The following is an 11117-nucleotide window of genomic DNA, read 5'->3' as shown; positions in this document are numbered from 1 at the left end:
TGAAAATTATAAATATTGAACGGTTGCCAATTATGTTTGACAAAAAAAAAAAAAAAAAAAAAAAAAAGAACGGTTGCCAATTACAGTACTGTTTCTGTTTCTGTAAATAACGTTTTCCATTTGATACTTGTAGTAGTTTCCATTCGACTCCAAATCGTATAGTATATAAAATCAAATGTTATATCATCCAATAAATGTCATATTTTTCTTTGTTGAATTTTTTTTTTGGGGGTATATGGTTAATTAATCCAATGATGACATACGTGTGTTTGATATCTCTCTCTTCTTTTTTTTGTTAATTTGTTATATTCAGATAATATTATCTATTGTTGAAGTTATCTAAGAAACATCAACGATAAGAAAGAAGAAAACTATAATTCGATAGAGAAATACGTCGATAAATATCATCTTCCTTATCGTTGAACTTTTTACAATGGGTCAAAGCGATGACATAATTTCACAATATATACAAAAATGTGTGTGACCAAAATACTACTAATATAATATAATATGCAACGGCGGTTAGTTGTTGGCCCTATAGTCAAGTCACTCTCCAGGGCCATTTTTTAGATTACGCAGTCCATATAAATTACTCAATCGAACTGTTGAACATATTTTTATTTATGATTCATACATAATTAATCTAAATAAATAAAATAAATCAAATTGAAACGGAAGAGAATATAAATCTCATAACAAAAGATTGAATTTTCAATGAAACAATGGCAGTATCTCTCTTTCTTTCTCGCACATATCACTCAAAAATAAATAATAATAACACCAAACTTTGAATTTATAAAAAGAATATTATATATCCAGAGACTGCTTATAAGTTGCAGAGAGAAGCCTCTACTTCAGGAAGAGGTTTCAGTCTTGGTTCTGTACCTGTACAGAACTCTCTTCTTCTTGTTGGAGACATTGTCGACCGTAAGAACAATCTTCCCAGCCTGACTGTTCTTGAAACTGTTCCTGATCGCTTCTTCATTTGCTCCAATCTTCTTCACCTTTTGGACAATTACGGTGTAAGCTCCTTCAGCGGTCGGCACAAACTCTTCCTTGTAGTTCACTTCCCATCCCAAAACCGCTATGTCCCATACCAATGTACCTTCAGTCTATGGAAACAAACAAATTATAAGAAAGAGATAAGGATTGACAAACTTCTTTAAAAAAGATAAGGTTTGGTTTCTTGATTATGTTTTACCTTAGGAGCTGGGATTTCAATGGTTTCAGATGATCCAGGCTTAACAACAACTTCAGTGACAGCTTCGTTGGTGAATGCGGTATCGTCATCTCTTTTAAACCCACCGTACTGAACTGGAAGCTCCTCAGCTGGAATGTATTTGAGAAGAGTCTCTGTGACCTTAGCTGGACGAGCCACAACAAACTTGCTCTTGGTTCTTTGAGTTAAGAATGGCGAGAGGACAGCATTGATGGCGTAGAACCAGAACGGAACATTTATGAATATCTGCAATATAACAAAACAAACAAACGATTAGACAAAGTCAATAGACCAAACCAATGAATCCCAAAATGAGGATGGATTGATAGAACTCACGTTTCTAGACACGAACTCCGGATAATTGTCCTGCAGAGTTACGATGACGTTCTTGATTCCAACCCAAAGATCTTTTCTTGACACTCCAGGAGCGTTTTTGAGATCATGGATCTGAAGAAGAGAAGTAACACCTCCTGGTTTCAGATTAAGCTGCTGGATACCCTTCTCCATGAGCTGAAACCTCCATCTCAAGAACTTCTCTCTGTTCTTCTCTGCTCCAAATGTCTGGTAAAGCTCCTCGCTGTGGACATTGTAGCAAACAGGGTGGGACTCGCGGTCAACACCGTTCATGTAAGACGCAGAGGCAAGTTCCTCCCCAAAGTCTTCTCCAAGGATGGAATCAATCTTGTGTTGCTTCCTCCATTTAAGGGTTTTCTTCAGCATCTCAAAGGCTTCGTTGACTTTGAAGTCTCTTGCTCTTAAGAACTTCAAGAGGATCACGTCAGTGGCCTCAGCTCCTTTGCTTGGAAGCAATGGCACTCCCCACAGCTCAATGTCCTTATCCACAGACTCATCTGCTTCCTCCTCCTCGACAGTCTCAGCTTTCACTTCTTCTGTAACTACAACATCCTCGGTTTTCTTCTCTTCTTCATTCTCAGCTTTCACTTCTTCCTTAGTGTCTTCGTCTACCTTCTCAACAACAGTCTCAGCAGTCTTCACCTCTTCCTTGGGCGTTATCTCCTCTGTAACAACAGCAGCCTCAGGTTTTGCAGCTTCTTCGGTAACAACAACAGCCTCAGATTTCTTCTCTTCTTCAACCTTGTCCTCTGCTTCTTCTTCCTTCTTCTTCTCTACCTCAGGTTTCACGGCCTCTTCCTTCTTCTCCTTAACAGGAGAGGAGGTCTCCTTCTTCTTGGTCTTGAAGAGAGTGTTATCAACAATAGCTTCCTCAAGCTTCAACTTGAGATCACCAAGAGCCTTCTTCTCAGAGTCTTTCAAATCAGCAAAGAAATCACTCTCTTCTTTAAAAGAGGCACTCTTCTCAACACCCTTAGGCTTGCTGCTGCTCTCATCTTCTTCCACAGCTTTGACTTCTTCTTCCTCCCCCACAACAACAGATTTCACAGTAGTCTCCTCAGGAACAACAGTAGGAGCAATCACAACCTCAGACTCCACCTGTTTCTCCTCAACCTTAACTTCAGCAGTCATCTTTAAACCCTGTTAGTAAAGCAAGATTTAAACAATATATTAGTCACCAAATTATAAAAATCAACCAGAGTAATAACCCTTAAAAACCAATTCACTTTCTCGATTACTTGAGATCTAAAATCCAAAAAAAACGTGATTCTTGCTAAACCCTAAAAAATTAACGAAATCAAACAGCAAAAACAAAAAGGAATCCTATAATAATACTTAAAGTTTCTCAATTTTCGAATCAGGAACTAACCAAAATAGATTCCAGGAAAAAAGATTGAAACTTTCTATTTTTTTTTTTAACCCAAGAGAAACCTAGCTCAAGAAATTTTCTGTGTGTTTCGATTATAAAAAAAAAAAATCGAGAAACTAAGAGATATAACAAGAGAATAAAGACTAAAGAAAAAGAAAAAAAAAACAAGAGAATAAAGACTCGAATTGTTAACTGCTTCTTCTAAATAGAAGGGAAAAAAAAAAAAAAGAATAAAGAAGAGAGGAACCGACCTAAAAGAAGATGATACACGGCTTTCTCTGATTCTGGGAAAGAGGTTTCTTCCTTACGAATCTCTCTCTAATTCACCTTCTTCTTCTTTGTGTTTTTAAGTTTGTTTTTGGGCTGCAGAGAGAAAAAAAAGGTCGTAAGGTTTTATGACTTATAAAAAGAGAGAGAAGAGATTTTATTTATGCAGCCAAAAGCAAGCACCAAGAAAGAAAATTAACAACAAAAAAAAAAAAAACCCTAGGGGGTTTCGAGGTGAGTAGACCCCACCGACTCTTAGCAACGGTCACATGATATGGACCCTACCAGTAAAGAAACCGAAGGAACCAACCACAGCCGTTGGATTATCCACGCTGGCACAGATACGCCAGCCTGGCAAATTTCTTTTTATTTTTCTTAACAAAGATATATTTCTGCGGCAGGGGTCCCCACGGGTCTCGCTTCTCATGTTCTTCTCAACGGTCGTCTACGCTGATCTGTTTATCCAACGAGAGGACGACACGTGTGGTACTCGACAGAGTATGTTCGGCGCAACGGACGGATGTGTTACCATGTTTCGTTCACAAACCAAAGTCACTTTTGTTTTGTTTTTTTTGTTTGTGTGTGTGTTGTGAATTTTTTTTAAGTATTTTTGTTTCCTTTCTAATTTTACAGAGTTAAACACTTGATTCTAAATTAAGTCAGATTTTTTTTATATATATAATTAGAAAGTACCATGTATAATGTGCTGCTGCTAGTGGAGAAGAATCTTTTCCTTTGTAACGGTTCTTTATTTTTTTCCAACTCTTGACTCTTATTTTTAGTCGACCTTAAAATTCATGATTTCAGTATTATACGTTCTCCTTTATTGGGCAAGTAAAGATTATGTTTTAGCTGTTGACAACCCAGTTTGCCAACAAAGCTAATTTAAAGACACACTAATCATATCTTTATTTTTATTTTTATTTTAATTAATGAGCTGCAGTTTCCATATGAATGAGCTTCGTATATATAATCAAAATGTGTCCATGTAAATCAGATTATTAGGTGATCTGAAAATTAGTCTCTTAATTTCCAAATTTACTTGTTAATATTCCTGTAAGTTCGACTTCTCCGGACTGGAACAACAAATCATGAACTTATCTCTAATTTAAGAATACAAGATTAACACAAATAAGCTTCTCTAAAGGTCATTTGTTTTGTTTTGCTGATAATGAAAATGCGTTTACAATTAGACAGATCACTAATTGGATATTCTACTACACTAGAGATATTATCAATAATCTTGGTCCAAGACATATCCTTTGACGCCGCGAATAAAATATTTCCAAATCTCCACCTATATTCCTATTTTCATTACGACGTCGCAATGATTATATGATGACATTTATAGTGGCACCGCCGCAACTGATTCTATCTACTATCATAAAATATAGTAATATACTCACAAAATCAATTAGATTGACAAAACACAAAGAAGTAGGGCTAAACAGTGGAAATAATTGAAGCAATTTGCAAAGAAGTTTGCATAACAATAACACAGAGAGGTAGTTGAAGTCAAACCGTTTACAGCTAAGCTAATTCACCCCGCCAAATCAGCCGCAACTAAAGGAGGAGACAGAGACAGAGAGAAACAGAACAAACTATAGAATGAGACAGAGCACAAAAAATATCACAAGAGCTGTACAAAAAATCGAATTAAGTCGCATTTTGGACCTGGACCAGACCCACCAGGCACAAGAGAGAGAAGCACGACGATCCACATTACATAGAGCTAGAATCTTGTCTTTTCAACCGAGACAGTCTGTTTTAAAACAAAGGGCTACAAGAATCCTCTCACGAGAAAATCTTTTTCCTCACCAATGGTAACCAAGAGGAATAAAAATTTAGTTGACACATGTTATCCATACGCTATGTCCAACGTGTTTGACGGCCTTTAAACTGATCAGTGCCGCTTGTTTAATCTCATCTCAGGCGTCTCTGGAGAATCCGAATACAAACCAGTTGCCCTGTCAAAAAAAACAATTTCATTAACAGAGTTTTGACAAAGGTTTGGTGTTCTAGGCAAAAATTCTCTACGGCGTGAAGCGCTCAGCTCTTTAATCTAAACTTTGAGTACTTTGGAATAACTTCAACTAGTTTTCAGTGCCAAAGTAGTATACAAAATCTTGTTCAGTCCGTTAAGTTAGATTTGTAGGAATAAGAAGATACTTGGAAAGCTTATGTACCTATCGTAACACAAGTACGCATCACCAATTTGTCCTGCAACCTTGTTTCGTACTTTTCTCACACAAATCTGAAACATACAAATAGTTAGGAACTTTACACAATACGAAGGCAATTTTTAATATACATTATAGATGAAGATGAAGGGATTGGTACCCACTTGTACTAGATCAAGAGGTCCAGCTTTTTCATCGCGGTTTCTGTGAATTACTATACCATTGTCACATTTGTTTATAAAATGTGCGCTGCCACTAATATCGTAAAGGTTCGGTGCACTGCCATCCCATTGTTGCAACTGTTTTGGATGAGCGACAAACCAGACATGGCAGGAGTGGTGTTGGGAAAAGCGTTTGATCTTTGTAAGCATCTGGCTAACATACTCTGTCTCCGTCCTATCAAAACAAATAGAAATCTATCATGTTCCAGAAAGGAAAGAATGTAAAATTGATTGAAGTGAAAACATTTTCATCACTCACTGGCGTGTAGTACGTTGATGGTCGAGCTCATTGTAAGGATCTATAACAAGTCCTCGAATCCCATAACGAAGAACAGCCGCTTTTGCACGTTCCAGAACCCATTCAATATTTGGAAGTGAATCCATCTCACATCTGATTAGTCATGAGACCCAAACACCAAAATATTTACCATATCATGTCCAAGTAATGCGACTTTCCAGGTCTTTAGGTACATATTTTTGTATCAGCGGAGAGTCAAGTTCAATTAAAGCTGAATATTTTACCTTATGAGAGAGAAGGTGTCATTCAACCACTCTTTCCCTTCCTCCAACTCCTCAACATTCATCCGTTGGACAGCTCTTCCGTAACTGTTGAGAAAAAAGGAAAAACATAAACACCACTTTCAAGAAAGAACAAAGTTAAAGTACAAGTTCAGACATTACAAGAGCAACAGTTCTTGGCTTCAATCAGATTGTGAGGGTCTTTTCAAAATAAAGAGGCTTACTTTGCATCAAGAATGGTTTCTGTACATGTTTTTCCAAAAGTTTCCTGCCATGATCTCGTACCTGGAAGCAGCGCGAACAAGAACAATCAGGTAAAGCTACTACAAAGCAGTTTTCCCATTCAAGGACAAGGTCAGAAACACACCTTATTCTCCATTGAACAGAGAGCAAATTTCCAGCCAACACTATGGTTTAGATTGCATAACAGAGCATCAATCCATTCACTCTTTCCAGAATTAGGAACACCTGTAACAACAGTCAACTCTCCTGGCACAACCTGATCAAGAGCAAATTTAATATATCACATAGTTGATGAGCCTACAACAATATCAAATAAATAACATGACTTCAAAGCTTACACTATAGAAGTTGTCCAAAGTTTTCCACCCCGTTGAAACACCATACTCGTATCCATGTGTTCGATGATAGAATGCATCAATTTCATCGAAGAAATCTTTGAAAGCGAATAATCCTTGTATAGGGTATGGCTCAGCATTTAGAATAGCCTCCTTGACTAAATGAGGTCCCTCAGACATAAGCAGCTACGAAAATCATCCAAGTAAGGAATCATTGTGGTCATTTAAACCAGAGTAACCACAAAAGCAAATTCATAAAATTTACATAAATCTATCTGACCTCGTTTGCATCTTTGAAATGTTCCTCCTCATTTTTCTTCGGCCATTTGACACGCCAACATCTTTCTTTCCCCAAACGCCGTGCAAGTTCTTCCCCCAGAGCTTGACCAGGTCCATCTCCATCAGTAGCAATAACAATTCGAGACGCCTACGAATAAAAAAACTTAAGGAAGATTGGCATTCAAACAGTCACACATAAAACTAAATAATCAGTTATCACATACCTTTTTTAGATAGTCATTGCAATTCCATAGGAACTTATACTTCGTGTCCTAGCTTCACAGAACAGTAAAATGCTTAAGGAATCAAATAAGAGAGAATATTTAAAAGAGATGTAAAGTATGAAACCTAGAAGACCAGGCAAACCTTTTCAGGTGAGGTTTCCTTTGAAGAAACCGACGCTGGAGCTCCATCAGGAACAGACACACAATTGCGAAAACCAGCCTCTTCCATTGCAAGTTTATCTATTTCCCCTTCCACCTAAAGTTAAATTTTGCCCAAAAAGTTAAAATAATGCTCTTCCCAGTTCATATGATCATTTAAAGGAGATAACTGCAGACATACTATAATGATTTCAGATGCTTTTTCTATGTCATCAAGCCCATAAAAGACCCTCCGTGTATCCCTTTCCTGAAAGAAAGTCAAAGAAAAAAGCATGTAAGAGAACAGTCGTAATCAGAAAGCTCAAGAGTTTTTCATGTATGCTATTGAGAAGGGAATTGGTCTGACGTGAACCTGAAAGAATTTCTTAGTTAGATACCGGTACTTGCAACTCACAAGCTCCCCTCTTTGCCAATACGTAAAAGCAATCACAATCTGCCGCATATAATTTAACAGGAAATTATAGGTAAGTAAAATAACAACAGATTCACACAGGACCAGAACCAAGCATGTTCCATAAATAAGAATGTAACACGATAAATCAGGATTTCTAAATTGCAATCAAGACAGTAACAGGTCCTTTAAAATCCTAAGACAGAAATAAATCTCCAATTCAGAAGAATACTCGTAAGGTACCTGATCACCTATTCTTTTCTGCATAACCCGATTTCTCTCAAGCGTTTTCCTTGAAATCGCTCTTGCAGCGAAATACTCTTGAATCTGAAGCATAACCAAGAATACAATAATATTATCAAACTCATATAAACGAAGAGTTCAGAAAGTTCAGTAGACACCGAAGAAAGAATAAGAATAAGCATGTCAAAAGAGACATGTAAAAGAAGACAAGCACCTCATCACAGAGAGGTTCTAACTCTAAACTGTCCACCGTAACTTTTCTTTCAACCTTCTCTTTTGGCTCAGCAAATGGCAACCTACCATCCGCCTGCAAACAGGAATGAGGATAAGTTCAAACTATAATCAATTATTACTTTATAAAATGTTGGTCTCGTATTTGTACTTAACCACCGCAGCTCACCTTTACTCCCCCTTTCAACCCACACTTCCCCCGAAAGCAATTCCATGTAGCTGACGATCTACAAAGTCATGATTAACTACAGTCTCATGCAAAGCAAGTTCAAAACCAAAAACTCAATTAATGAGATATCAAGATAGCATACCCATCCGAGGCAATGAAAAGTGACAAGCTTTTCTCTAAAGAGTCTCCACCTCCACACTGATGTACCAACAACAACAGTCGACAATCTAAATTAGTCTTTTTTTCAGATACTCAACAAGAATCCAACAAGAAAGAGCAAACATCTATGAAAGCAACATTCACATAGTACTCAATTTATGACTAATCAAATAGGGATATGAGAAAGACTCTAAAAGGAATACCGTTGGACATATCAAGCCACTATATTGTCCTGGAGGGCAATTTTGAGCATCAATTCCTTGTTCCGCCAATTTACGCCTCAAAGTAACTAATTTAGATGAAACAGCCCTCTTGTCTGCTTCTTCTTCAGGAACAACTACAAAGCAGAAAAATGCTGGGATTATTAGAGCTTGTTGTATCGGGAAGACTACTACTTCTGTATTTTTTATAAATCAAAGGGCTACTTCCTGATTCATTCCAATGAGTACCAGGATGGGATTCAACGCATGTAAACTACCAATTTTTGTATTGCAAGCAGCTAATAAACTAAATTGCATACACATGGAAACACAAGAGGACTCAATTACAAGAAGCATGAAACTGCAAAAGGGGAGCAATAGGAACAATAATAGAATCCTAAATGACTAAAAATGAAACCCTAAATGTCCAAAATTCGAAAGATATACAGAAATCGGAAGAGAGAACTCAAGCATCTAACACATACCAGGAGTTGGAACCCTGGAGATTGAAGTGTAAGATGATAAACCATTGGTCCTTTGGTGAAAAGGACTGTTTTTGGACACGGGTCTCGAGGCCAAAACCGGAAGTAATCGTCTAGAGACGGAAGAGAGTTGCCTACCAGGGGAATAAGAAGGAGAAGACGACGAAGAAGAAGAAGAGGATACGGCAAAAGAAGGAAGAAGGCAAAACTCGAGGAATTGTTTGGAACCCATGAGTACAGACATCGAGCAAGAGAGTTTCCGCAGGTGGGTTTGTGGTAGACGAAGCAAAAATCGCATCTCGAAGTATTGATTGACTGAAATAACTCTTCAGCTATTCATAGTGGTTGCTCAAGGGTTTTAGGGGTTCTTCTTCTGCTTCTTTCCCTCCTCTGTCTCTGTGTCATATGGAGGAAGAAGAAGAGAAGAAGAAGATTTTGATTTCTGCTCTCTTTTGATATAAATGGGCTTTCTATTATAAAGGCCCATTAATCGTTGCTTCAGGCCTGTTGCATTTATTTCGACCCATTTTATGGAAAAAAAGACTTGGCGACAAAGTCAAAGCGAGTGTGACACGTGGGAAAGGGAACGCGTGTTATAGTTTGGGCCTGGCCCATATGTAATTAGTGGGGTTATAGATACTTGGCGGCAAAGTCAAAGAGGTAGCAACGTGGAATACCAATCTCAACTTTAGCCGCTAAAACCGTAGCTCACTCTTTTACCGAGTCAATCGCACCACCGGAAAATATAAACGCTAAAATAATAAGATAAATATATCTCAATTTACTTTACTTAATTAATTGCTTTAGAGATCACAATAATAAATTAGTACTATCACTTAAAATAAATAAATTATCGTCGGACACACAAATTTATTCAATGAAGATACACTAACTGAGTAACTGCCTAACTGGTGACATGCTAAAGCATAAAATGAGATTTCAATTTTGATAGGACAACTGAGTTGCGCAAGACCACATCGTATTTTGGGTTTTGGCTTGAGTTATTTGTTTCTTTTCTTTTAAGTAATGGGTTGATAAAATGAAGAGATTTGTTCATCCATCGAATTAGTCCGGCTAGATCCATATTGCCAAAGTGAATAAAAGCCTAAAAAGTCAATAATTTTCTCTCTTTTACTAGACATCTATCTAGTGATTTTTTGCTATTTGTTTAAGAAAATTATTTACTTTTACAACTACATAAAATTAAGATAAGATAGTCTTTGAAGTTTCGAGTTTATATAATTACAGCCGCAAATGTAATTATAGTGGTTACTCCTAAATGACTTCAACTACAAGAATCTCTTCCTTTTCATCATTCTACAAAGTCAGTAAACATTCATAATCATTAAAATTATGTATTCCTAGTGGAAAAAAGTATTTCACCTCAATTAATATTTCGTCCGAACTCTTCTAGCTTGTAGAAGAGATGGACAGCCACGACTTTTTGGAAAGAATTGTCAGTCGATGCTCTCTTCAAATTCCTTGAAGAGATGTCCGCTTAACGTTTAACACTTTATTAACACTTTATTAACACTTTATTAATTAATTAAAGATAAGTGGTTTTCCTAGTTTATGTGAAATTTTAGAATAATCAATTTTTAAAAAAAATTTACGAAAAAATTTTAAATTATTGAACCATAATTTTGAATTAGATCACAAAAGTCTCCAAAAAAATCTAAGGTGTAGTTTAGTATTGCTTTTGATAAATTACTTCAAAATATATAAAAAAGAATTACTAAAAATATCAAATGTGTAGATTTGGAAGAATCATAAAATTAGGTATATTTTTTTTAGTGAAGAAAATTAGGCAACACAATTACGATAACCAAAAGGACCGTATTAGGTATTAGAATTTTAATCCAAATTAATATGA

General features: G+C 36.6%; 2 protein-coding genes across 3 annotated transcripts; both read right to left on the bottom strand.

The window, feature by feature from the left end:
* Positions 1 to 666: 666 nt before the first annotated feature.
* LOC147923845 (patellin-4-like) lies at positions 667 to 3854 on the bottom strand. Its single transcript, XM_087495694.1, has 4 exons — positions 3194 to 3854; positions 1556 to 2713; positions 1202 to 1465; positions 667 to 1112 (listed from the first exon to the last, which is right to left on the bottom strand). Exons 2-4 carry the CDS (start codon positions 2702 to 2704, stop codon positions 855 to 857), a joined length of 1671 nt encoding a protein of 556 aa, XP_087351820.1. The 5' UTR covers positions 2705 to 2713; positions 3194 to 3854; the 3' UTR covers positions 667 to 854.
* Positions 3855 to 4849: 995 nt separating this feature from the next.
* Positions 4850 to 9673, bottom strand: LOC104757455 (primase-helicase Twinkle, chloroplastic/mitochondrial). 2 transcript variants are annotated; one of them, XR_015585765.1, is made up of 19 exons: positions 9248 to 9673; positions 8766 to 8899; positions 8546 to 8601; positions 8404 to 8461; positions 8218 to 8310; positions 8004 to 8087; positions 7722 to 7802; positions 7551 to 7616; positions 7353 to 7466; positions 7211 to 7258; positions 6988 to 7134; positions 6711 to 6893; positions 6497 to 6628; positions 6354 to 6414; positions 6133 to 6216; positions 5870 to 6001; positions 5554 to 5785; positions 5396 to 5463; positions 4850 to 5176 (listed from the first exon to the last, which is right to left on the bottom strand). XR_015585765.1 is itself a non-coding variant. In XM_087493914.1 (19 exons), the coding sequence occupies exons 1-19, from the start codon at positions 9540 to 9542 to the stop codon at positions 5113 to 5115; spliced, it is 2136 nt and encodes a 711-aa protein (XP_087350040.1). In that variant the 5' UTR covers positions 9543 to 9664; the 3' UTR covers positions 4850 to 5112. The 2 variants fall into 2 exon arrangements, 1 of the variants encoding a protein (XP_087350040.1); XM_087493914.1 differs by having other exon boundaries at positions 6350 to 6414; positions 9248 to 9664.
* Positions 9674 to 11117: the final 1444 nt, after the last annotated feature.

The sequence above is a fragment of the Camelina sativa genome, chromosome 17 (genome assembly GCF_030686135.1).
Source record: "Camelina sativa cultivar CO46 ecotype springtype chromosome 17, ASM3068613v1".
Classification (NCBI taxonomy): domain Eukaryota; kingdom Viridiplantae; phylum Streptophyta; class Magnoliopsida; order Brassicales; family Brassicaceae; genus Camelina; species Camelina sativa.
Note: the sequence above shows the minus strand (reverse complement) of the source record. Positions and strands in the feature narration are given on the sequence as shown.